Raw genomic sequence first — 21,871 nt, 5'->3', positions numbered from 1 at the left:
GATGAAGACAGATGAAGACAGGTGAAGACAGACAGATGAAGACAGACAGGTGAAGACAGACAGACAGACAGATGAAGACAGACAGGTGAAGACAGACAGACAGACAGATGAAGACAGGTGAAGACAGACAGATGAAGACAGACAGGTGTCTTCTGTGGACCAAAGTACAAACACAGCTACCTGTCAGCTGACTGCACGGTGCCATGGCAACAGAGCAAACACCGTTATCCCAGATATCGCGAGAACACGAAGGAGATACATGAATACACGACTGAGTGTGTGTGTGTGTGTGTGAGTGTGTGTGTGTGTGTGTGTGTGAGTGTGTGTGTGTGTGTGTGTGAGTGTGTGTGTGTGTGTGTGTGTGTGTGTGTGTGTATGTATGTGTGTGTGTGTTTGTGTGAGTGTGTGTGTGTGTGTGTGTGAGTGTGTGTGTGTGTGTGTGTGTGTGTGTGTGTGTGTGTGTGTGTGTGTGTGTGAGTGTGTGTGTGTGTGTGTGTGTGTGTGTGTGTGTGTGTGTGTGTGTGTGTGTGTGTGTGTGTGTGTGTGTGTGTGTCCTGCAGGGGGCAGCACGTGGATAAACCTCTGTAACCAGCGAAGAAGAGTCACAGAGCGGAAGTGGGTCTCCGGTGTCCTTGTGCTGAAGTGACGGATCAAAGATGAACAGACACGTTTATGTGAGTTATTCACCTTTAATTCACCTTTAATTCACCTTTAATTCACCTTTAATTCACCTTTAATTCACCTTTAATTTAACTCAGAGCTGGAGTTTAATCAGAAGACTTAATGTGTAATGAAGCAGGCATTACTCAAAGGCTTTAAAGTATCTTTAATGTTAGTATTTATGTAGCCGTTAGCTCAGGGTCAAAGGATAACGTTAGCATTAGCTTTAGCCTCCGTGATGAGAGGCGCACGAGCGGTTTGTCGGTTTTTACGCGGGAAATTATTCTGAGTGAATCAGGTTAAATGTTTATAAATGTGTGTGTGTGTGTGTGTGTGTGGCGTACGTGACTTCCTTCGCGCGCGCGTGTGTGTGTGTGTGTGTGTGTGTGTGTGTGTGTGTGTGTGTTGCTGTTCTCAGGCTCTCCAGCAGGTGGCGCGGCGGAGCTTCTCCAGCTCGGCCCGCCGGCAGGTGGAGAACAAGGTGCCGCAGAAACAGAAGCTGTTCCAGGTGAGAGGAGGAGCAGGGAGGAGCAGGAGCAGGGAGGAGGAGGAGGAGCAGGGAGGAGGAGTTAAATAACCTAAACACTGTGAGACAGGCAGACTGTGTGTGTGTGAGACAGACAGACTGTGTGTGTGTGTGTGAGACAGACTGTGTGTGTGTGACATGACAGCAGGTGAACTCAGGTGAACTCAGGTGAACTCAGGTGAACTCAGGTGTTCACAGTTCAGGTTCAGGTCATTCGAGGTCACGACCTGAACTTGAGACTTGAACCTGCTCAGGTTAGTTCCTGTTTTCTGGCTCATGTGCCTCTAAACTGTGTGTACATGTTTATTAGGGATGCACCGAAATGAAACCGAATAAATGCACTTGTTAAATTTTTCACTATTTTTTTTTTTTTTTATTATTGCACAAATATCCTAGAATAAATTTGTAGACATGTTTTTTTCAAAGGAAGTAAATGTTTATTTAACATCTTTCAAATATTCCAGTTAGTATAATTATTATTTCATTCATACTGTTAGAAAGCCCGTGTTGTTTTAATCACTGTTAATTTGTTCTTGAAAGAAATACTATTTAGTTTTGTTATTTCTGGTGAATTTCCATTTTTCCAAAGTTCACGAACGCATCATAGTCATTCCGACGGTCATTGAACGCACCTCACCTGTGTGAGATGCCGTAATGTAGAGAGAAGTTTATAGCTCCTCTAAAGAGCAGTGTATGATGTGTGATGTATTTCTCACTGTGTTTTTCCTTTATCCTGCATCGTGGGTTTATTGTGTGTGAATGAGAAAAGAATCAGTAACTCAGATCGCCACGCACGTTGTTTCATTGCATCAACTGCGTCACGCCACTATTCGGCCACTTCACCGAAAGCCGAAATGCACTTTTGGACAATTTTCGGTGCATCCCTAATATTTAAACATATGTACATATTATATTGCAGTTTATGTACGCACACTTGCACAGGCTAAATATATGACAGATCAGAAATACTTTATTAATCCTCACAGGGAAATAGTTTTTGTTACAGCAGCTCCCAAACGGTCAGTGAGATAATAAGAAAACAAAACTATGTGCATCTCTATAGATTTATTATTATAGACTGTTCATAACAAACATTACTTCACATCATCAGTTGTTTTTAACTGTCCTCGTCCTGTTCTTTGTTTTTATTTATTTTCTACCTCAGTATTTTATTCTATTGAATTTCTATTTTATTCAAACGACCTCATCTCCCGTTTTCTGTCTATGCTACGTACTTCAGTTGTTTTTACCATCAGCAGTTTGCACAGTGACTCGGCTGTGTTTTATTTTGAAAATCCACCTGTTTGTGTGTCTGACGTCCTGTCAGCTCGAGCTGCTACATGTAGAAACAGATTTAGAAAAAACATGAAGCAGGAAGATGAGAAAATCTGAGCAAGTAAACAAAGTCTGCAGGGAGAAACGCTGCTGGTGTGTTTACAGCCCTCGATGTCGTCATTAATATCTCAGGTTCTCTTGTAACTATTAGATATTGTGTCATTATTGTTTAAATACTGTTGGTAAGCTTTATTTAAATCAACAGGATAAGCTGGTGAATTATTAGTTTGGTCTGAGTCATGTGATCTGTGGAGGTCGTGGTGTTGGATCAAACTTGTTGATGATAAACGACACAGATCATAAATCTATGAAGTCTGACTGCTCCTGATCTCCTTACATGGTGGGAGCAGCAGTCTGTAGCTGCAGGAGGTGAGAAGACGTCCTCCTCTTCCTGCACCTCCTCTGTGCAGTCTATAGGGGGCAGTCCAGGACAGAGCTGGACCTCCTCACCAGGAGACAGTCCTGCACGCTGCAGAGGAGCTCAGTCTGTCCCAGAATATTAGAAAACAACAACAACCTGACGTTAGTGAAGGCAGGCGACAGGTGTGACTAAAGAAGCATCAGGTGAGTGTACACCTGTCCGAGGTTCGCTCAGACAACAGTCCAACGTTCCAGTCTGAGCTCACAAAAACATCTTCGCAGCTGCTGGACGACAGAGCAGAAATAAGTTTTATGTTTCCCAGGAGCTTCGTGTCGAGGCGCAGCTCCTGGAACGCCGCCCACTTCCCGTCTGTAAAAAAAACCCGATCACAGGGGACTTCTTCTTCTTCTGGAGGATTCACCCAATCGTTTCCAAACAGTGACTCAGCCTGCAGCCCTCAGGAGACTCTGGACAAATGTTGCCTCTTTTAGCTGCCGACAACCCAAATAAAAGACTTGGAAGTTGCCTTGAAAGGTCTTCGGACTTTCAAGGCTGACAGGCGAGTCACGCAGTCGCTGCTTCCTCGTTCTTTGTTGGCTGAGAGAACGGAAACGGTGAAAGACGATGAGCTTCAAGTCACATGAGCAGGTTCTCCTCAAAGATAAGTCAGTACTAACTCTGCATGTTTGACGTGCAGCTTCACTGCTTCATCATCAGGCCGTCCTCACATAGATCGTACATGGTGTCATAACCGCTCACACTAAGACGAAGAGCTGATGATGTAACCGGCTGCCAAAGTGTCTCGTAGACTAAACAAACCAGTTTTATGGTCGGATTGTTCTGTGCTGCTGCTGGATCATTTAATCCAGGCTGCACTGAAACTCTTCATCTGTGAACGTGACACAAAATTCAAACCTAAAACATTCAGAGGGGACAAACTAAAGTTACTGCTGGTCCTTGAAAGTCAGTGAGTTTAAGAGGAACATCATTGAAAGGGCTTGAGTTTATTTATTTCGCACAGGAACAGAAATGATCGGCTGGTTCTTGTTTGAGTTGTGTTGAATTGGTCCTGGAAAGTCATTGAGAAGTCCTTGAATCTGATGTTTAAGGTCCTGTGTGTGGCTCTCAGCTCATTGGTTCTTACTGACGGCGTACCTGATCTGTGTCTGAGTGTCTTGATGATGTTTGTGTCCTGCAGGAGGATAACGGCATGCCGATCCATCTCAAAGGAGGCAGCGGCGACGCTGTTCTGTACAGAACGACGATGGCGCTCACCGTCCTGGGTGAGGAAAACTTTAAATTCTCCGATCGTCAGGCTCGACTTTAAAAACAAAAGATAAATGTCAGACGGATGTCGTGTATATCTCCATCTCTCTCCTCACAGTCAAAGTGTTTCAGGTCGTCGCTGCGTTCAATAAATAAACAGCCTGCGATCAAACTACGCGCCGCTCGTGTTTAATCTGAGAATCTTTTCTCTGTCCACTGTGACATTAAACCAGATTTCTACACTCAGAATAAAGTCATGTGGTCGTGTTGACCTGCTGCTGCTACGACAGTCGGGTGTGGTTTGATATGAAGGGTGGGTGAACAATGTGACTCTCTGAAGCTTGCGCAGGTTCGTTGGTGTCCGGGATAAACAGAGCAGAAACTTTAAGGTTTATTTAACACAAATGTCCGTTGTGGTGGCAGCTGTCTGCAGTGCTCCATCCTGTGCCTCGGTCCTCATGCCACCACCCCCTCGCCTCGTCCCTGCCTGGCCCCGCGCCTGGCTTCCCCGTGCCCAATGTTCCCATCATTGATCAACACACTCTCATCCCTCCTCAGACCTCCCGGAGCATGCTCTCCGGCCTCTGTCGCCTCGTCTCTCTCGTCTTTAAAACTCGAGCTCTGCTCATTGACCCAATCATCAGATCGTGGTGCGTTCAGGGTCGTTGAACAAAGCTCGATCTCGTCTTGCACAGCGCTTCAATCCGACCAACCTGAGCTCAGAATATCTTTTGTCTGTGCTGTCGACTGAAGCTGCTTCTTTAAAATGATTATTTTTGAAGTGTTCATCCAAACTAACGTGGTGTTCTCCTTCCAGGTACCGGGTATGCGTTGTACGAGCTGGTGAAGGCGTCGTTCCCTCAGCAGAAATAACTCAGCAGCTCTTTGTTTCCATTTAAAAACCATCCAGCAGCTCTTTACTGTACAAAAACCTACAAATTATCCTCTGTGCACCGAGCTGCAGTCTCCTGTCATTGTTCATGTTCATGGGATCAATATTTATTTGGTGTGCTCTTCTTCTGATGACATGAGGATCAATAATAAATCAATAAAATGACTCATGACCAAAACCTGCTCAGGAGTCTGTCATTGATCTCACACACACACACACTGTAACTGATTATTGTCATGGTCTGTGAAGTACACTGACTCCAGCCGCTCAGATGTTTGAGCTGAAGATCTAAAGTTTTAATCTCAAACAGGTGAGTAACTTCAACGAGTAAAGTCCGCTCTCTGTGTTTGGCCTCTGCTCACTCTGCCTTCTTGTTTTAAATGTTAAATTAATCTCAGTAGGGATGTACGGTACCTGATTGGACCTTGAAAGTTTGAGAGGAAGAAAATCAAGGCCTTGAACGACACTGGATGTTTCACACAGGACTACAGGAGGACAAAGTCATGACCTGTGACTCGTCTCAGCAGCTTGTCTTCGTTGGACTATCAGGTAAAACGAAGGTACTGAACCTCGAATTTGTCCTGTAGATGCAGTTTATATTAAAAACGCTCACTGTAGTCGTGCAGACTCTGAACCGGAGTTCAATATTTCTAAATGTTTCACTTTGCACTGAGCAGTTTCCTGTGTGGGTGTTCAGTTTGTCGTCACTGGAGGGCGATGTTGACCAAGAAATCACCTCAGGATGAACTCTTTGTTTTCTCGCATCAAACTCTGTCCACATGTTCAATAATCACATCCTGATATGAACTTTTGCTGCTTCCGTACAAAAACAAACACAAAACCTCCCGAACGGAGAATGTTTGACTTGGCGGACGCCTCGTGTTCATCTATAGTTTGGGTCTTGGGTGGATTCTCGTCTGTCTGTTTCAATTTGAGTCAGAGAGCAGAGGGAGACAGGCCCCGGGCCTGTTCTGGTATCAGCCCACACCCACCGCACATCATTTAACACTTTAAAGTAACCAGATGAGCTGCAGCTCTTCTTCCATCCGCCTCCTCCGGAATAAACTCCAGCACTGATCAGCTCTCAGGAATCTGCTGTGTAAGCTGACGACGCCTTCTGATTGGACGGTGCTGAAAACTGAGAAGTGTCAAGTGCCAACACGAATAAAACTCATCTGATTCCTGTCGACATTTATGTGAAGTTTGATTGACAAACTGGCGGAGTCGGTCGGGGACACGAGCGGAGCCGAAGGGCCCCAGAGAGGCCGCTCGGCCACCAGGGGGCGTCTAAACATCGCGGAAACTTTAGTTAGTTAGCCGAGCGACGATGTTTCCGAAGATTCTAACAGACGTGATGACAAACTGCTGATTTATTTTGGGTGCTGCCCATGGTTTTGTCATCTTGATGCACAATAACAAACAAATGTGTGAGTTTTGTGAGCGCTTCAACAAGTTTGAAGATCGTAACTCATCACACGGATTGTAGAATTCTGCAAAATGAGAACAGGAGGTGCAGAATTACACGTTCAGTCACGGTTAATAACCGACTCAGGGAAAACTGACCCAACAACGCGACAAGGATAGATCCAAAAATTTAGTTGTCAACACGAAACATTTAAAAATTGTCAGCAAATTTGGATGCACCATAACATTTTTTTGATATTTTCCTGCTTCAGAGAATTTTGATATTTGAATTTGCTTTTAAAAAAGTTGAAGTTTCAGGATCATAATTATCAATTATAATTAATTTTGTCGTTGCTTTTACAAACTTCCGAACACCAATTACGTGATTATGAATAAGGAAGTTTTGATTATGGTAATTCGCATATTTTACAAATGATGATTTGTACAAATGATTCGCTGGGACAAATCATTGTAGGATTCTGCAGTTTGAAATATTTAAACTAACAAGGTGACGAAACAAAGTTTGTCATCACTTTTTTTTACAAACTGGAACACAATCGTGATTATGAAGAAGGAATGTTGTCAGCATGAAAAGAATTTTTGATTTTTTTTTTTTGGCATTTTGATGCAAAAGTTTTTGACATTTTGTGTTTTCTGCAAATGTTTGTGACTTTGGCGGCACTGTAACTACAAATCTTTGAGAACTTTTGAACAGAGTCGGGTGGTTTTCATGCTCTAACACAGTTTGAAGGTCTGTTCTAAACATTTGGAGAACTCAAACAGGTTTAGAAGTAACAACAAACAGACTTTAGGATTTCAAGGTGCCATCGTGGATGGATTCTGAATGAAGCTGGGACAATTTTTGACTCTTTTTTTGTGGAGTTTTATTTTTAGTTGAGAGTTTTCTCTCTCTGTTTGACTCATTATGGGTGTTTGTTAAAGTGATTTTAAATCTCCATACATACATGGAGAGTTTGGAGCAGCACTTCTCCATCAGCTCCAGCTGAGGGAACCCAGAAGCCTCTGTCAGGAAAGCGGATTGATCCATTAAAAAGTTAAAGACTGACTTTGGTTTTAGTTCACTAGACTGTGTAATATTTTCCCATTGATTCACTAAATAAAAAAAGTTTGTGTAGGAGCCTGTCAGTGATCTGCCCCCCTCCTCTCTTCGTCTCGCTGCGGCCGAGACGCACAGAAGCCCTCCATCAGCGGAAAGGAATGCAGAAAACTATGTAAAAGTTTCCGAGTGTGTGTGCGCGCTCGTCCCCGTGTGCGTGCATGTGTGCGTTTGGAGAGGTTACACATCATTTTTGGCCCGGCTGGATGTCGTAAGAGCTGGCGGCGGGGCAGGCAGAGCTGGGAGCAGCCCCCCTGTTAAGTAGCAGATTGTGTGGAGAGTCTTCCCACTTGGTAATAGGCTCGCGGACGCGTCTGGGAACACACAAACCCGCGGAGCGCTCAGACTCAGACCAGGACCAGGACCACCTCACTCTGCTTTGTCTCAGGTTGGGGGTCTGCAACAGAGACTTAAACTTTTTTTTTTTTTTTTTTTATTTTTCATTTCTTGAGCCGAGTCACAGAAACCCGAAGTCTCCTCTGTAGGTCAGTCCTGCATGGTTCGTTTTTCTGCAGTTTCAGGTAAATTTTAGAAATAAAACTGTCGCGTGCTTTGAATCATTTCTTGCACTTTTAAAAGTTATTTCCAGACTTTATCATCTCTAATATTCCAGTTTCCATCCATCCATATGTTTTTTTTTTTTTTAAAGGGGATATTTGGTGAAACGCGTGGACTAACTCTTGGCATATTCCGGTGCGTAATTGCGCACGGCGCCAGGACTGGATGCTTGGTTTGTTCTGGAAGTGTGTAAAGATTTTCTCTGCGTTAAAGCGGGAAACAGTCATCAGCAGATATCACAGATATTAGACATTGATGTGGAGCCTGTGCAGTGTGAGGAAGGAGAGCTGAAGCTTGCTTGCTTAGATTTAAAGCAGAGAGAGATTTGCCTTTGCGCGCCGTTATTCCCACATTTTGAAGGTTTTCCGTTGTTAGCTCGGTTTTATTGGTGGTTTAAAGCTGTCAGGTTGAGGATTCTTGGAGTTTGAACATTAATACATATAAAGTCTGTCATGTGTTAAGTTTCTGGCTGTGTGTGGAGCAGTTTTTACGAGCGCAAAGATCGTGGAAATGAGACTTTGTTAGTAAAAGCTGCGTCTTCTGGTTATTTTTAAGCAGTTCGTCGATACTAGATGAATGATTATTGGTTATTGAGAAGCAGGTGACGGAGGTCTGACACTTTAAAGGTCTCGTGAAGCCCGAGGCTGCCGTTTGAAAGCTCTAACCGCCTCCTCCGTTCCTCTCGCAGCTTCATTCATGCGCTGCTGAGGCTAAAAGGAGCTGAAGATGAAGAGCAGGCTGTCTCTGGCGGCGGCTGCTGCCCTCCTGGCACTGCTGCTGTCCTCCACTCAGGCCCAGAATCCAGGTAAAGCCGCTCCTCCTCCTCCATCTCCTCCTCCATCTCCTCCTTCTCCACCTCTCTGTGATCCAACACATCTGACTTCACCTCCTCTCACCTCTCTGCCTCTTTTCTTTTTCACTGTGTCGTTGCATATTTAGCCTGAATAAAAACAAAAATCACACGGTGAAAGCAAATGTGTGTGTTTGTGAATTAATTTGTTTAATCAGTGTAACCTTTTTAATTCAATGATTTGTCTTTTTTTATTCCAATAAATGTTCCCGTTTCCCGCAGGAATCCGTCAGAATTCTTCAAATATCTGCTTTGAATTTACTTTTATGAAGTTTAGTCGTGAATTTAACTTGTTAGAGCAGAAAGTGCAATGTTATATCGTCAGAGAAACTGAATTCTTTCACTGTTCTGGCGTTCTGGTTCTCCTTCATGCCTCCAGTTTGTCTCCAGAGACACAAATCGATCTTTGAAAAAGTAAAAAGAACCTCCTCCTCCTCTCCTCCTCATCCCCTGTGAGGCTGCAGGGCTGAAATAAACGTTAAAGCAGACATCCCTCCCTCCCTGCCTGCTCCTCCGACAGATGAAGTTTGATCTTCTTTACACCAGGAGGTGCTCTTGCTCAAAATCTGCTATCTTATTACTGTAGAAAAAAAAAAAAGAAGACAGACAGCACGTGGCCAAGTTTCCTCCCTATGTCCTTTCTCCTGATGGAACGGAAAGACAAAATATGAGTTTCACATTATTTTCCAGAGGTTTTAGAGGTTAGGAGAGGAGAAAATCTGAGAGCTTTCGACCTCCTTTAACCCCCCTTCCCCCTCCACCTCCTCTTTAAAGTCCCAGAGGAGGCTCGGGCCCTCGTCACAGCATCGCTACCCGCTCGTATATATTCTACCCGTGTGGAATGGTTTGACATGTCGGGGCCCGGAGTTTAAAGACTCCTTAAACACCTTGAAGAGAAAAGTCCAAACAGGAAGGCCTCTGCTCTGAACTGTCACACTCAAGGTTGAAAAATGACAAAATAAAAGCAGCTCAGAGCAGAGACCTGGATGCCGAGAGCTTCAAAGAAAACCCTGGATGTGAGTGTGTGTTTGCAGACGTGTGTGTGTGTGTGTTGGGTAGTTTTTTGTCGGTGTGGAAAACAGAAGCAGCAGCTCGAAGTCGCGGCCTCTTGAATTGACTCACCAGGTTGGTGGTTCCTCCATTTTAATGACGTCCTGTGTCACCTCTCCCCGGTCAAGCCTCGACCGGGTCAGCTGACCCTCGGTCTTGGCTTCACGACAATATTTTACAATGATATTCTTCACTCCCACACTAACAGATGAACTGGTTGGCGGTCTAGAATAAAGAAAGATCCCGTAAACTTGATGTGAACTCTAGCTAGATTATACGTTTTGTTCGTTAGATTAATGTTCCTCCAACATGAGAAGATGTAAGCATTGGTCAACAAGCATCGATGGGACCGATCGTTCCCAACTTCTTTATCGCGTGTTTGACAGTTTAACCGATTTCTGTCCGTAGTTTACTCCTTTATAGTTGTTCTTTCTTTGCGTTGCAGTTCATGGCGCCCCCTACTGTTCTATTTTAACGAGAAATCACTTGCAGATTTACGTAGACGTCTTTATTAGAATCTTCTCTTTCCGTTAAAACAAGCTCGTTATTTTTCTTCCAGAGCATCGAGCTCTTTCAGAAGCAGGTTTAGCTAATCTCGTCATTACACTACTTCTTTATTCGATTTTTTAAAATTTAGTTTATTAAGTTTAATTCAAGCGGGTCCTGACCGCTTTGTAGCGAGCTAGATGTGACGTTTAGGCGTTCCACCCCCAACCTGAAGAATATCATTTTAAAATATTCACAAAGAAACAACACGTGGTCGTCTGTGTACATGGAAACTTTTTGTCCGTTTGCTCCAAGTTGTCCTCAAACAACTTTTCATGTACACGTGCATGATTTCCCCTCATGCCAGTGATCACGAGTTTAAACTTTAATCTGTCTTTTATCTTGTTTGTTGGTTTAAAGACCAGCGGTTCTTAAATTATAGTCCAGACCCAAAAAAATTAGTTTCTGACAAAAGCACAAAAAAGTTCTGTGATATTTTTATTTATTTATTTTAAAATTTGGGTCTGGAGCTGAAATAATTTAAGAACCTCTGATGCAAATTTTTGGGGAAACGAACGAGCAGACAAAAGACGTACACGTGTCGTCACCGACATCGTGTCGTCTTTTACGAGGTTTGCAATGGAGACGGAGAAAGTGCTCGATCTTTATCCATTGTATAATCAGTATCGGAGAGTTTCATCAGATTTGTGTGTTTTTATGTCGTTTAGTCAATTCAACGTCACGAGTTGGATTGAGGTCATGGACAGTCTGCCCGATGTCAGCCCGTCCATGTTGTAGCTTGTTGACGGTGGGGAAACATTTTATTTTTTTATTTCACATAGCTGGTGATTTTCCAGAATTTATCAAACACTTCTTCTGCTACGTCACCAGCTATGGAGATTTTTTGATTACAACCCACAAAAAAATTTGTTGGTTATCTGTTAAAGTGACTGTACGGAAGCAAAGAAAGGCCAAAACTATTTACATTTGATAAAAAAGTGTGGTTTACTAGTTTATTGATTTTAGTTAATTTATAGCATTTAAATGTTTTACTTTTAAAAACAATTTATTTAAGGGTAAAAACTCGCTTGATCTTGATTTTCATTATAACTACAAACTATTTTGTTTTTTAAACAGGTTTCAGAAAAGTTTTGTGTTCTTTTGTCGTTAATTAAATTAATTTATACAACCCTAACCCTAACCCTTTTTTGGATTTTCCTGAGCTCGTTAAGTTTTCCTGCTTTCAAAAACTTAATATTTCAACAGAAAATTCTAAATTAATTTTGGTATCTTTTTTTGACTGAAAATAACCAGTTGAATGTTGAAAATGTGGGGTACAATAATATTTTCCAGCTGGCTTGGAAAAACCTAAAAAAAATTAGCTTTCAAGAATTTGGAAATTTAAAGCACATCAGTTCAGATAGTTTCCACAGTTTACATATTTCAGTGTTATAAATCCAGCAGTATTTAGTAGTGGATATCTTTTTTTACAACTGTATTGGCTATAAAAAATTGGCCGTCTTTAGTCGTCTTCATGTTAATCCTCTTTCCGTTAAAACAAGCTCATTATTTGTCTTTCATTAAGCTACTTCTTTAATTAACAGTCTTTTATTCATTTTCAGCTCTTTTTTGTCGTTAATTTAATGAATTTATGTTGTTTGAATTGCCCTTTTTCGGGGGGATTTTCTCTCAAATGCAATATTTAAACAGAAAATTCAAAATTTAAGTCATTTTGGTATCTTTTTGACTTAACTTGAATCCTTAGATTTGAAAATAACCAGTTGAGTCTTGAAAATATTGGACACTTTAATATTTTCCCCCTTGCTTGAAGAAACCTAAAACATTTTTTGAAAGCTCAAAAATTTGGATATAACTTTGAGAGTATTTATTCATGGAATTGGCCATTTTTTGTTTCCGTACATCCGTTCACAGCCAAAATTCAAAGTTTTCCATCTTCCCGTCCTGTTTGTGTTCCTTGTTGAATGTTCTGTAGGACGGTACCGTTGTGTTGTTTCGTTGTGTTTGTTGTCTCAGTGTGTTTTTGCTTGAGTTGTTGATCGTGGCTGCCGGCCACTCGAGCTCAAACCGAGGTCATTTTTTGTTTTACTGTTCCTCCAAAATGGCTTCCCTCACATCTGTAGTTTGGTTTGTCTTGTGTTGCCATTGTTGCTCCAACAGTGAACGTGTCAAACTTCACCCTGGAAGTGTTGACTGTTGGGGAAAATCCTTTTATACTTCACATTCGTATACACTGGCCTCCTAAAGCTGCAGGATTAACTGTGTTTACTTCTTCTCTTCACAGTCAACCCTCCGTCAGATTTGAGGTTTAAGATTTTAAATGAGAACACAGTACAGATGATGTGGAGCAGACCACAGTCGAGGATACAGGGCTACAGAATACAAGTGACCTCAGACACAGGTGGGTGCTCATTAAACTTGCGAGTTATGTCCTGCAGAGCCTGCAACATTACAAGTGCCATAAACTCTGTTAGACATCAATCTGCCTGACAAGACTCAACACTCCCTGCATCTGCAGATTTTTGCAGACACATGTTTGGCTCCAGGAGCTTTAATGGTAAAAGATGAGGGGGCAGAAGAAAAACATTAACACCGCTATGGAAATTTAAATTGTCAGCATTTGTTTAGCTCTGGAGTATGTCACATCCAACACGGTTCATTAAACAGCTGAGATGCTTTGGAAGTAATGTCTCAGCTCCCCCGACACCACATTCAAACAACGTGCTGCAAAGTTAACGTTACGTACGATGACCTGTCGAACCAGCATACGGGGTGTTTGACCATGGTTGGACTCTTAGTTCCATTAAAGAGAAATCTCAATGTTAAAGTGTAGCATTCATATTTTTAGACGATATTCTGCTTCAGACTTTGTGGCACCTTCTCCTGTTTCACCATGACATTGCTGCCATGCATGCACGAAGCCAGGAGCTGGTTGCCAGTATTTATTTACTAAATATTTACACATAGCAACAGCAGCAGCAAACAGAGCTTATTATATTTTATATTCATTAACTGTCAGGTGTGGGCCTTAACTAGATAACTTGGATATGTAACTAACTGTGAGAACTGATGCCAGCGTGCATTTTAGGCTAAGAGAACCAGCTAAACGACAGAACTAACGTTACTTCTGTATTTATATTCAATGACTACGAGATGTAACTGTTACGTACTGTCGGCTAATGGATCAAACTAACTTTATGCCAAGCTGGGCTAACAGCGGGCTTGATTCCAGCTCTTTACGTCACACAGACATGAGACTGATTTAAGGACGTTGTCTACCTGAGGTGAATAATTTCAAGTAAATAATTCATGCTTGACTTAATGGAAGAATTGTGTGTTTTGGTTCGTAGTAATGCGGAACGTTTTCATTAAATTGAATCATACTGTTGTTGCCTGTTTACACGGCTCTTCCAGTCCTCAGGTCAACAGTCGGCATCGGGTTTTTTCTGAAGCCCTGTTGTGACTCTGGGAAAAATGAAGTAATGCAATAGTTTCCTAATGGCTTCCCTCTGACTCTGTGTGCATTCTTGCAGAAGAACCAACGAAAGAATTCTCCCTGCCTGCATCTGCGACTAAAACCTCCATCTCAGACCTGAGTCCAGATGTGGATTATGTCGTAACAATATCCGCGTACGCCGGATCAGAGGAGAGTCTGCCCATCACCGGCACCATCACACGTGAGTCACAGCGTCCCCACTGAGTGTGTGTGTGGAAATTATCCAACCAAAAACCAAACCGATAATAGAGTTTGTCTGCAGCTGGTCTGTTTTGGAAGGAAGTCACCGAGACCGGGTGGACAAAATAACAGGAAACAGGAACACCTGATGACGTATTATAGACCAGAGTTTGTCCCTGGAAGCGACAATTTCACATATATAATCTGACATTCATGAACCAATCTATCAACATGAACAAACCTCTGTTATTCTGCAGCACAGGGAGCCAATCAGGACAAAGTCCAACCAAGTGAAACAAAACAAAAAAAAAAGCCATTAATTTATATTTAACTAGGCGAGGTCAGACAGATGTTAAGAAAACTGTCACCAAGAAGAGACGAGAAGCGCAAACAAAAATCCTGCTGATGAAGATCATGCACAAAAGCTCCAGAAGAGTTTCTTAACTGATCCTGTGGTGAGGCTCAGGAATGAACTCAAACCGTTCGTATTCAGATTGTAATTGAGGATGACGTTTTGATATTTGGTGTTTTTTACAATGTGGAAGAAGTGGTTTTTGTTAAATAAAAAAAATCAGTTCGGTGGTTACCAACCTGCAGGGTGGACCACCCAAAGGGTCGCCAAGATTCACATGACGGGCCATGAGACAATTAAAAACATACTTAACTTTCTTTAAATTTTTTGGTTTATTCTCGCCTCTAAAAATCGTTATTAAATGTTCATTCAGGTCAACAGTAGAGCTCCTCAAATGCGAATATTTTCTGGTTTCTCTAGTCTCTGATGACAATAACCTGAATATCTTTGACAAAGTAAGACATGAGGCTTTGGGACAGTGATCAAACATTTTGTCGACCAAACAACTACTAAATGAATCAAGAACATGACATTGCTATATTTGAAAGGGTCTTCCAACTGTAGATATTAAGAAGAACATCTGCAGAAAGCTCGAAGACATAAAGGTCCAGTGAACGTTAAGTCTCAAACATATGGATGATTATCCGAGTGACCCAGATTTCCAGCAGTGAGTGAGGTCTTCGCTGATGTCATGGCGGCCGTTGGGGGGGGACGCCTGCTTGGCACCGATGCAAACTCTGATCTGATCTCTGAGATTCCCTGTAAATCTGTCAAACAATGACATCAGCTTGTTAGTTTCTCCGTTTGGGAGCGAGTTTTGCGCCTTCGCTGGATCTACGTTTTGGGAAATGTTGCACAAGAACCCCTCAGATGAGAGAATAAATCTCATGTATGGAAACAAAAGGCCAGTTTTGGTCCAGTGTGAGCGGCCGGCTGTTTGTTGAAGGAAAACAGTGACGGTTGCTGACAGAAAATGGGACATAAATAATATTAAAATGGGTTGATGAATTGTCTTATTGTCTTTCAGTTCAGTCAAGCGGCAGCTCAAGTGGAACCTCCAGGAAACCAGACGCTTCAGATTCAGTCAGTAAGTCCTTTTGTTCATTCACGTTAAACGTTAATTGGTCGAGGGGTTTCCACTCACTGCTAAGATAATGAGTCACCAACGATCTTCGCTCTTCGCTTTGCCTCCTCGACTTTTCCACTTTTTGTTCTCGGACTTTCTTCCTCACTGCTGGGCGGCGTCCATCAGCGTGAGCTCAGCAGCGATGGGAGGCTCTTACGGCACAACACCCCATTGTATAGCAATAATCAAAAATTAGGCCCCCATAAATCTCTGAAGTATTTGGTCATCGCTTTGGTCCCCTGCCGGCCAATTATGCCAATGGCAGAGGAAGCCGCACATGCTCAGTGTGGGGGTCGTAGGTGGGGCGGGAGGCCACAGTGGGAGCTGGGGGAGCGAGCTAAGACGAGCCCAGCCCTGAAGTGCTGAGAGAAGTGGAAACCATTACAGATGCTGATTTACAAGAGCGCTGCTGCTGCTGCCGCTGCTGCTGCCCTGGCCCAGTTCTGCAGATGATGACGAGCTTGGGCAGATTTTTTTTTTTCCTTCTTTTCATGAGAGGAAAGTCAAAAGGAAACTCCCAGAAAGCAGAACGGTGCAGAGAGTCCTGTACCTCTACCTAATGCAGTCTGATTCAACATCCAGTGTGAGCGATTCTTAAACCACCAGAAAATCATGGATAACGAGCTTTAGACAGGTTATTTGGGTTAAACCAGTTACCATTAAATTAAGGTAGCAGTACATGGAAGTCCACCAAACCAAACCACCATTGAGCGGGTTCATGACCACGTTTTTCTGAGTTCTTATTTGAACACAAAACAAACTGATCTGCAAAAACCTTTGTTTACTTTTGATGCTGCGACTACATAGTTGTCACGAAGGCTTTGTTCAGACTTCAGATCAGATTGATTTCTAATTAGACAGACTGTCTACACTGTTATCTGTGTATCCAGACATCACCAGTCTATCTGCATGGATTGCTGTCGTAACAATGCTAGAACCAATTTCTACATACGCTGATGATGCACCTTTCTGTACAGAAGCCTCTCCACAAAGACTCTGAGTTCTGGACTCTGTTTGAAACCACGTCCAAATGTGGCTTGAATTTGATTTTCAAAAATCTCATTTCATGTATCCAGACTTCCTAATAACAATCTGGATACGCAAAAAAACAGACTGGGCCTAAAAGTGCCATGTACTCTCAAATAAGTTTGATCCTCTGAGGACCATGAATCTGTATTTGAAACCTGATAATCCGATTGTGGTGGATCATGGTTAGAGCTGATCTAACAAACCTAATGTTTGTTGGACTGAAACAGGAAGTGGATCTCATTTCTCCGGCCAAATTAAAAAAATCATCCTTCGTATGTCCATTTAACCTTTTTCCTCTTCTACCTACTTTATTTCTTTTTTTCCCAGAATGCTCTTACAGCGCCATCGCTGACGTTGCGTTCTTGGTGGACGGCTCGTGGAGCGTGGGCAGGCCGAACTTCAAATACATCCAAAAATTCATCTCTGCGACGGCCGGCGCCTTTCAGGTCGGAGAGGACAAAACCCGGGTGGCCGTGGTCCAGTACAGCAACGACGCCAAAGCAGAGTTCAACCTGAACACGCACATGACCCGACCGGCGCTGCTCCGGGCCATCGGCTCGCTGGCGTACAAAGGAGGAGACACCATGACGGGTATGCGGTTAAAGTGTTTATTTGAATTTTTTACATTATTTTGCAGTTTGGCCCAATAAAGAAGAAAACTTCCTTCCTGTCTGCCTCATTGCTTTAGGTGATGCTCTCAACTTCGTCCTGCAAAACACTTTCACCGAGGCGGCCGGCTCCAGGAGCAGTTTCCCCAAAGTGCTGGTAATCATCACAGATGGCAAATCTGAGGATTCAGTGGAGAGCTACGCCAGGCAGCTCAGGGACAGGGGGGTGGAGATCTTTGTCCTGGGTACGTAGCCAAAACAAGTTTATTACATTCCACCTCTTACATTTTTCCATTCGCATTCAATTCTTTAAACTGTGGTTCGTAACAAAAGCAGCTTTTGTGATGACGTGAAAACAGAAGGCGAAATTCCTCCATCATTAACGTTACAAGCGAGTGATAGCAAGTTTTATGTATGTTTAGACTCTGCCTTCGCAGTCAGACTTTCCACAACCTTGGGATGGAGAAACAGAAGTGGGCTGTTGCTATGGTGTTAAAGAGGTGGTTAATAATAATAACAGCTCATCTTCTCTGGTCTCTGAAAGCAGGTCACAGATTGGAAATTACTTAGTGAAACATGAAATAAGCTCTCAGCTTTTTGCAGGAGGAGCTGGAAACGTGCAGGACTAACACTATAAATGTAGAAATAATAAATAAACAGACCTCGTTAGACTCCTGGCCGGTGAGTTTCTGGGAGGTTTTCCATCCTTGGAGAGGATTTTTAAAATACTGAGGGTGGTGGAGTTTTCTCAGATCACAGAGGAGCTGAAGTCAAAGCTACATTTTGTGTAAGAAAACACAGAGGCCTTCAATGTCTGACATTTAGATATATTAGGACCAAAAGTGTTGAAATTGATTTGATAAAGAGTAAGATCCAAGTAAAAGTCCTGCAGTCTGTCATTTTCCACAGTAAAGTACAGCACCAATAATCCAGAGGAGTGGAGTTTAGTTTGATGTTTTCATACTGTCAGATACGTGATGAAAGAGGGAGGAGGAGCAGGACAGAAGGAAGGAAGAACAGGAATGAAAGATAAAAGACAGGGAGGAAACCATAGAGAGAGAAAAAGACAGAAAAGGCAACTTCAGCAATACCCGATGTTATCTTAGGCTCGAAGTTCATGTTCAAACATCTGAATGAGCAAAGTAACCAGAAACAGAAGATGTCAGAAGAAATGTAGAGTAAAAACATTATTTTCCTCCCTCCTTCCTCAAAAATGGAAATTACCATGAAGTACAGTATTGACTTTGCTTCGAACTTTGAATAAACTATCGCTGTAAATACTCAGCTTCTTAATAATGTTACAAAAAAATATAGGATTGTAAAACTCATATTTACTGCCTGTGCCGTCAGACTTTCCGAAGCTGAGGCTTGGCGTTTTTGTTGTCGATTCGTTGTGAATCCAGCTGGAGAGCTTTTAATATGCTAACGTGGGAAGCGAACGTTTAACTTTACGTCTTTATAGATCCAGCATTTATATATATATGGAGGAAATTCACCCTTTACCTCTCAAACAGAACTCCTCACATGATGCCAGCGACTTTACAAGGACTGCTATGAATTCACTGGTGTCGCCTCGTAGCTCAGAGCGCATAAATGTCCCTGAATTGGCTGCAATTGGTTTCAATGGCGCGATTTCAGAAATGATCACACTCTGAGCATTTACCACAATTTTACAACATTTCTTTTGTTTTTGTTTTTTCTTTGTAGGTATCCAACAGGCCGACGAGGCGGAGATGAAGCTCATGGCCTCCACTCCTTACAGAACTCACATCTACAACGTCGCCACCTTTGACGCGATCAAGAACGTGCAGAAAGAGTTCATCGCTCAGGTGTGCGCTGGCGTGGACGATCAGCTCAACTCACTCATCAGCGGAGAGGAAGGTGAGATGTGGCAACAGATCATAGACAGTCTAAAACATGGACACCTGTGACATCACCTGCAGGTTTCTAAAGGTCCATTGTAAAGCTCAGTGTGGTCGCTCTGGTCGTCTCCATCTTGGCAAACTCAAGTGGTTGTTCGAGGAACTGCAGTTTTTGGCACTTCTGCGTTGGCCTCGTTTCACAGCCACGGAGGTTGCGGCTTATAAAAATTTGTTTTATACAAACGTTTTCAAGTTTTCCATCTTTTGTCCTCGTGCACATCATTTTAAAGCAGTAGTTTTGGGAAATATGCTTCTTGTTGGAAGTTAGACGAACCGATCAAAACCACTCCGTGCGCCATATACAAAGGTACAGCCAACAGCTGGCTAGCTTAGCTTTTCAACGAGAATGGAAACAGCCAGTCTGGCTCTGTCCAAAGGTAACATAACAGACCTAGCAGCATCTCTTTTATTAAGTTCTGTTCTTTGTGGTTAATTTAATCCATAAATCTTTGAACGGATCCAGGCTTGCGGTTTCTCCATTTTTCCAGTCTTTATCCTGAGGTAAGCTAGCCTGCTGCTGCTTCGAGTTTCATATTTGACTGACAGATTTAAAAATGCTGTCAGTCCTTTCATGTAATTCTCAGAAAGAACTAACTATTAACTGTTCCTGTCTTATGTATAACTAATAGTGCACATTTTTTACAGTTGTTGAGCCAGCCTCCAACCTCCAAGTCCTGGAGGTGGCCTCAAAGTCCATACGGGTGAACTGGGATGCCTCTATCGGAGAAGTTACAGGATACAAGTTGCAGATGATCCCCATGATGGCCGGCAGCAAAAGGCAGGAGCTGTACCTGGGCCCGGGCCAGACCTCGGTGGTGGTCAGAGACCTTTCTCCAGACACAGAGTACCAGATCAGTCTTTTCGCCCTGAAGGGCCTGACGCCCAGCGAGCCTGTGATGGTCATGCAGAAGACGCAGCCAGTTACAGTTTCACTGGGTGGGTACAACAGAATGATGGTACCATTTAACCTACTGACGATTTATTGCAGAGACTTCAACATCAATACCTGTTAAAACTTTGTACTTTTGTTTTTCCAATCTAGAATGTTCTCTTGGCGTTGATGTTCAAGCTGATGTCGTCCTCCTGGTTGATGGTTCCTACAGCATCGGTCTGGCTAACTTTGCTAAAGTAAGAGCCTTCCTGGAGGTGCTGGTGAACTCCTTTGACATCGGACCAAACAAGGTCCAGATCAGCTTGGTCCAGTACAGCAGAGACCCTCACACCGAGTTCTACCTGAACACTCACCATGACCTGAACGCTGTGGTCAAGGCTGTGAGGACTTTCCCATACCGTGGCGGTTCCACCAACACCGGCAGGGCCATGACTTACGTGAGAGAGAAGATCTTCCAGGCTAACAGAGGAGCGCGTGCCCACGTTCCTCGTGTCAACATCCTGATCACTGACGGGAAGTCGTCCGACGCCTTCCAGGACCCGGCCACCAAGCTGAGGAATTCTGATGTGGAGATCTTCGCGGTGGGTGTTAAGGATGCTGTACGAAGTGAGCTGGAGGCCATCGCCAACACGCCTGCAGAGACCCACGTGTATACCGTAGAGGACTTCGATGCCTTCCAGAGAATTTCCAAAGAGCTCACGCAGTCCATCTGCCTGAGGATCGAGCAAGAACTTCGAAAAATCCACCAGAGACGTGAGTAATGCTGCTTTAATCCTCTATGCTGATGACACCGCCCTTTATTCAACTTCTTATTCTGTTGTTTTAGGATTGGGAAAACTTTGATTTGATCAACTCTGCTCTGTTTTTTATTTTCAAATTCTGGGTTGATTCTTGTCTTACTGTTTCAGAACAGAAAGCATGTTAATGTTCAGCAGGATTAGCTTTTAATAGTCACTTGTCATGGTTAAAGTAATTTGTGATGAAGTTAATGAAAAAGTTTCCATGCACAAGTTGCTGTTGGATGTCCGCTGGATTTAACTTAAGTTGGATCATATCTTTTGGTTGTAGAGGTGAGAGTTGAATGAATGAATTACTTGGTTTATTTACTTGTTTAATATCTCAGGGTCCCGAAAAGATTTATTGCATCATAATTGTTTTGATTTCTGGAAATGGGTTGTGCTGACCGAAGGCAAAAGATTTGCTCAGTGACACTGATTATTCTGCTTCCTCAGTTCAGTTTGAGGGTTTGGTTTTAAAGTTTGTTTTTTTCTAAGCTCGGCGAAATTACAAAAATGTAATCTTGGTCTGTGACTACACTCGTGTCTTTTCTGTCAGAGCAGCTGTGAGTGGTTGTAAGAATCCTCTGAGCTGTTTCACCTGTTGTTCAACAGTACGAATAGTATGCCAACTTTAATTTAGCATGGACAACCATGGAACACCAAATTCTCAGTGATTGAAGCGAGTTTGAGTTCTCCATCAAAAAAGAAAAAAACAGAAATATGCAAAATGATTTGTGTAGCCTGTTGATATCCAGTGTTTGTTTCATTTGAATGAGCTCACATTCATTCATCTTGATCATTTTCGAAATATGTTAATACTTTTAGAACTTCCGCCAATCCAAACTACAGTTCCTTCAGCAAAAAAAGTCATCCAACAGCTAACACTGGTTTTAATTAGACACGTACTGAGAACAGTGATGAAGGCTTTTCATCAGCATGTATTTCTTTTACATTCATGGAGACC

At 42.8% G+C, this 21,871-nt stretch overlaps 2 protein-coding genes across 17 annotated transcripts in view; both read left to right on the top strand.

The window, feature by feature from the left end:
- Positions 1-530: 530 nt before the first annotated feature.
- LOC109142204 (cytochrome c oxidase subunit 7A2, mitochondrial) lies at positions 531-5,220 on the top strand. Its single transcript, XM_019275085.2, has 4 exons — positions 531-674; positions 1,079-1,168; positions 4,081-4,165; positions 4,966-5,220. Exons 1-4 carry the CDS (start codon positions 657-659, stop codon positions 5,019-5,021), a joined length of 249 nt encoding a protein of 82 aa, XP_019130630.1. The 5' UTR covers positions 531-656; the 3' UTR covers positions 5,022-5,220.
- Positions 5,221-7,809: 2,589 nt separating this feature from the next.
- col12a1b (collagen, type XII, alpha 1b) overlaps positions 7,810-21,871 on the top strand; it is a 120,590-nt gene continuing 106,528 nt past the window's right edge. For 6 of the 16 annotated variants that reach the window (XM_027279116.1, XM_027279118.1, XM_027279117.1 and 3 more), the window contains exons 1-10: positions 7,812-8,046; positions 8,808-8,924; positions 12,808-12,924; positions 14,057-14,200; positions 15,579-15,638; positions 17,034-17,297; positions 17,395-17,559; positions 19,022-19,195; positions 19,882-20,172; positions 20,279-20,881. In XM_027279116.1, the coding sequence (XP_027134917.1) occupies positions 8,846-8,924; positions 12,808-12,924; positions 14,057-14,200; positions 15,579-15,638; positions 17,034-17,297; positions 17,395-17,559; positions 19,022-19,195; positions 19,882-20,172; positions 20,279-20,881 (1,897 nt within the window). In that variant the 5' untranslated portion in view covers positions 7,812-8,046; positions 8,808-8,845. Of the gene's footprint in view, positions 8,083-8,807; positions 8,925-12,807; positions 12,925-14,056; positions 14,201-15,578; positions 15,639-17,033; positions 17,298-17,394; positions 17,560-19,021; positions 19,196-19,881; positions 20,173-20,278; positions 20,882-21,871 lie in introns of all 16 variants that reach the window. The other 10 variants (XM_027279115.1, XM_027279122.1, XM_027279119.1 and 7 more) reach the window with 8 other exon arrangements.

The sequence above is a fragment of the Larimichthys crocea genome, chromosome VI (genome assembly GCF_000972845.2).
Source record: "Larimichthys crocea isolate SSNF chromosome VI, L_crocea_2.0, whole genome shotgun sequence".
Classification (NCBI taxonomy): domain Eukaryota; kingdom Metazoa; phylum Chordata; class Actinopteri; family Sciaenidae; genus Larimichthys; species Larimichthys crocea.
Note: the sequence above shows the minus strand (reverse complement) of the source record. Positions and strands in the feature narration are given on the sequence as shown.

Excerpts from the sequence above, each read along its gene's own strand:
- LOC109142204 (XM_019275085.2), top strand. Across the intron at positions 1,169-4,080 it reads AGAAACAGAAGCTGTTCCAG|GAGGATAACGGCATGCCGAT; the intron begins GTGAGAGGAGGA and ends TGTGTCCTGCAG. Across the intron at positions 4,166-4,965 it reads GATGGCGCTCACCGTCCTGG|GTACCGGGTATGCGTTGTAC; the intron begins GTGAGGAAAACT and ends TTCTCCTTCCAG.